Source organism: Apodemus sylvaticus, chromosome 20 (assembly GCF_947179515.1).
Source record: "Apodemus sylvaticus chromosome 20, mApoSyl1.1, whole genome shotgun sequence".
Taxonomy (NCBI): Eukaryota; Metazoa; Chordata; class Mammalia; order Rodentia; family Muridae; genus Apodemus; species Apodemus sylvaticus.
The window spans coordinates 4,530,836-4,534,738 of NC_067491.1; the positions used below are offsets into that span (position 1 = coordinate 4,530,836).

Here is a 3,903-nt window from a genome sequence, read left to right on the forward strand (position 1 = left end):
GTCTTATCTACTGCGGGCTAAAGAGACCGCTCCAAGTCATACTACAATTCCCACAATGCATCTCACTTGTCCTCCTATAATAGGAAGTGTGCGTCCGAATACAGGATAACTTCCGTTCTGGAACTAACGTAAACCGGATGTTATAGTCTCATATAATCACTTCCTGGTTCAAGCGCATCACATTTTAGTCTTCCGCCGAAAGGTTAAATAGTCCCACCGATATTTTTCGTCATACACAATTTCTAGGGACTTATCACAACCCTACATTTTATAGAAAACTCTAAATAATTAGGTAAATTCGAGTACGATAGTTGCTAGAGAGAAAATATTATTACAGGTCTCTGAGGGTTTTTTCCGGCGTGAGCGTAGGGATCTCGTACTATATAAGGGTGTAGGGCGAGCCGCCGGATCCTCTTTCGAGTCTTGGCTCCAAGATGGTGAGTATCACCGCGTGGTGAGCGCGCGGGCCTGGGCAGTGGGTAGGACAGATTCTCGGATCGCAGGGACTTGAGAGTCCGCGTCTTGCACGGGGAAGTGGCAGAGTCTCCGTCCAGCCCGGACTTGACCTGCCCGGGACTTGCACAGGTCTCTGTCGGAGCTGCGGGCGGCGGCCGGCCAGGAAGGGCTTAAGTCGCACCCCTTCCCTAATAGCGTCTCTTTCCATCCTCAGACCAAAAAAAGAAGGAACAACGGTCGTGCCAAGAAGGGCCGCGGCCATGTGCAGCCAATTCGCTGCACGAACTGCGCCCGGTGCGTGCCCAAGGATAAGGCCATTAAGAAGTTCGTCATCCGGAACATCGTAGAAGCCGCTGCTGTCAGGGACATCTCTGAAGCGAGCGTCTTCGACGGTGAGTGGGCCACAGCGGGAATTGTGTGGGCACGGAGAGGGAGAAGGCGCACCTGGCTCGTAATCGTCAGCTTGGGGAGAAGGCTCAAGGGTGGAGTTTTACCTTGGTTTTTCTCTTGGGGTGGAGATTGAGGCTCACGCGTGGTAGGCAAACCCTCTCTGCATTCCCGTCCCTGTGAGTGACTGCCTATGAGGGGAATCCGAAGAAGCTCTGTGTCAGTAAAACTGCACACTTGGGAGTTAGGGGGGTTCTGACGGTAGAATAAGAGTCACGTGAAGGGTCAATGAAGTGCTTCTCGTTCGCAGCCTACGTGCTTCCCAAGCTCTATGTCAAGCTGCATTACTGTGTGAGCTGTGCCATTCATAGCAAGGTCGTCAGGAATCGATCCCGTGAAGCCCGGAAGGACCGAACACCCCCACCACGATTCAGACCTGCTGTAAGTAAATTATTCCAGCTTGAGACATAGGGGGTTTTTTTCTTTGTTTTTCGATTTTTTTTTTTTCGAGACAGGGTTTCTCTGTGTAGCCCTGGCTGTCTTGGAACTCACTTTATAGACCAGGCTGGCCTCAAACTCAAATCTCCCTGCCTCTGCCTCCCAGAGTGCCGAGATTACAGGCCTGCCCCACCACCACCCGCCGCCCAGCTTGAGACATAGTCTTAACCAGAGGAGTAACCCTTAAGGCTTTAGTCTGGTATGGTAGACACTGCCTACGTTTAAATTTTAAATGGTTGTTTTCAATGGAATGGATAATGGCTCTATATTTTATAGCCTGAGCCCACTTTTAGTGATGCTAGGGGGAGGGTGGTGCTTGGCTTCTCTGGTTTGAGAGTGCTCTGCTGTGAGCTTCATGGGTGGGTGGGTTTGGGTTACTTTTTATGAAGACTCGCTGGCCTTACTGACACAGGACTCAGACTCTTCTGACACTAAAGTGCTGGAATTAAGTAGGCCACCACAGCAGGCTTGAATACCTTACTAATTTAGCTCATCTCTTTGATTTTCAGGGCGCTGCACCACGACCTCCACCAAAGCCCATGTAAAGAGGTGGTTTCATAAGGGCGGAAGGAGAGATGTCTTGGAAAAATAAAATGGAAGTTATGCTTTATGTGGTTGTGTCTGTGTCGAGTTTCTGTGCACGCTTCGGAGGCTGTAATGCAGAACTTGGTGTGTGGGCTCTGCACACAGCTTTTTAAGGCATTCTCTGCAGGCTGGCCAGCAGTGATCTCCGTGGGTCTGATTTGTGCCTCCTCGCCCCCCAGCAAGCCATGGGATTCCAAGTGCATTCACCAGGCTTGGCTACTGGAGGAAGAGGAAGGCCATGAGTCCTGTGGACCAACCGAATCCTTGTAAGACTGTAAGCCGAGATTTCCACGTTCTTGGAATATCCTTACCCAGGTTTCTGCTTTGTTTTTTAGAGCAGACTGGCCCTGCAGACTATAATTTGATCATAGAATGTTAAAGTTTTAAGCCAATTTTTATCTGAAAGCTGAGCAAGTTTGTACCTTTGGCTAAAAGATTTGTGTAAAAAAAGAAGAGTAGTTTCAAGGTTCTAAACATGTTCCTATTTGTAAAACCTTTAACCTTTGTAAAACCTTTGTCTTCCAAATTGAAGACAAAGCTGTTGACAGATTGCTAGAAAATCTGAGAGACTTCTAGCTCTGAGTCTACCTTAGTGTCAAGATCATCTCTTTTAATTGTGAGTCCCTGGATTTCAGGGTTTAAAGTAAGGTCTCCTAGCCTGGGCTGACTTAACAGTTGCTAGAGTTGCATGAGCTCCCACATCTTCAAGATCTTAACCTCTTGAGAAATATGTTCTTCAAAGGTTCCAATGTTTGACCTCTAAGGTCACTAGGCACACATTTATATAGATGGTTAATGGGGGACTCCAGAGATGATTTAAAACACCGGCCACTCTTCCAGAAGACCTGGTTTTGGTTCCTTGCACTTATAACTATTAACTCCCAATTTGGGGGGATGAACAGTCTAAAAATGGTTTAGCAAATGTTTTTAGCCTTAATCCAAAACTGTCATACTTGTTATCTGAGTATTTGAGAGTTCAAGATCAGCTTGAGCTACAGAACAGCTTCAGGCTCTGAAGTTATTTAACCTTAAATTAGTCTCGTTTCTTGTTTGGAATATCAGTTTCCACCTCTAGGAAGGTCACCTAGGTTTCAGGCATCCATCACCTAACAACGGAAAGTCACAAGCAATCAGAATAAGACTACAGGGCTGGAGGCAGGGAGGCTTGGCAGTGACTATTCCAAAGGTCCTTAGTTCAAGTCCCACTCGGTAGCTCATAAGCATTCGTAATGAGATCTGATGCCCTCTTCTGATGTGTCTGAAGACAGCTACAGTGTACTCAAGTCTTTGGGCCAGAAGAAGCAAGGTTAACTGGGGGGATTGGGGTTGGTTGGAGCAAGGTCCTAAGTTCAATTCCCAGCAACCACATGAAGGCTCAAACAACCATCTGTACCACTCCAGTGTACTTGTACATAAAATCTTAGAAAAAAAAACCTACAGGCTAGCTTTGAGGTTCCATGTTTAAAAATGGATGGGGGCCAGACAGTGGTGGCGCACGCCTTTAATCTCAGCGCTTGGGAGGCAGAGGCAGGTGGATTTCTGAGTTTGAGGCCAGCCTGGTCTACAAGAGTGAGTTCCAGGACAGCCAGGGCTACACAGAGAAAGACTGTCTCAAAAAACCAAAAAAAAAAAAAAAAAAAATGTGGACGGGGTTGCTGGTGCCTGCAGAGGCCTGAGGTGTTGAATCCTATGGAGCTGATAGTTTGTACGATCTCTGGGTGCTGGGACTTGGGCTAAGGTCCCTTTTTAGGGTGTGCACTGAGCAATCTAACTCCCTTCAGATGAATGTCAAAGCCAGTGCTCAACCTGGTACAAGCGTTAACCTTTCCGCTAGGTTTTGTTTATTGCTTTATGTTTTTTTAATTAATTTATGTATAATTTACTCTCTTCCATTACAGATGGTTGTGAGCCACCATGTGGTTGCTGGGAATTGAACTCAGAACCTCTGGAAGAGCAGTTGGTGCTCTTACCTGCTGA

At 47.1% G+C, this 3,903-nt stretch overlaps 1 protein-coding gene across 1 annotated transcript; it reads left to right on the top strand.

Annotated features, from left to right (window-relative positions):
- The first annotated feature begins 333 nt into the window (after nucleotides 1–333).
- Nucleotides 334–1,951, top strand: Rps26 (ribosomal protein S26). The gene is made up of 4 exons (XM_052165741.1): nucleotides 334–437; nucleotides 671–848; nucleotides 1,154–1,284; nucleotides 1,851–1,951. Exons 1-4 carry the CDS (start codon nucleotides 435–437, stop codon nucleotides 1,884–1,886), a joined length of 348 nt encoding a protein of 115 aa, XP_052021701.1. The 5' UTR covers nucleotides 334–434; the 3' UTR covers nucleotides 1,887–1,951.
- The last annotated feature ends 1,952 nt before the right edge of the window (nucleotides 1,952–3,903 follow it).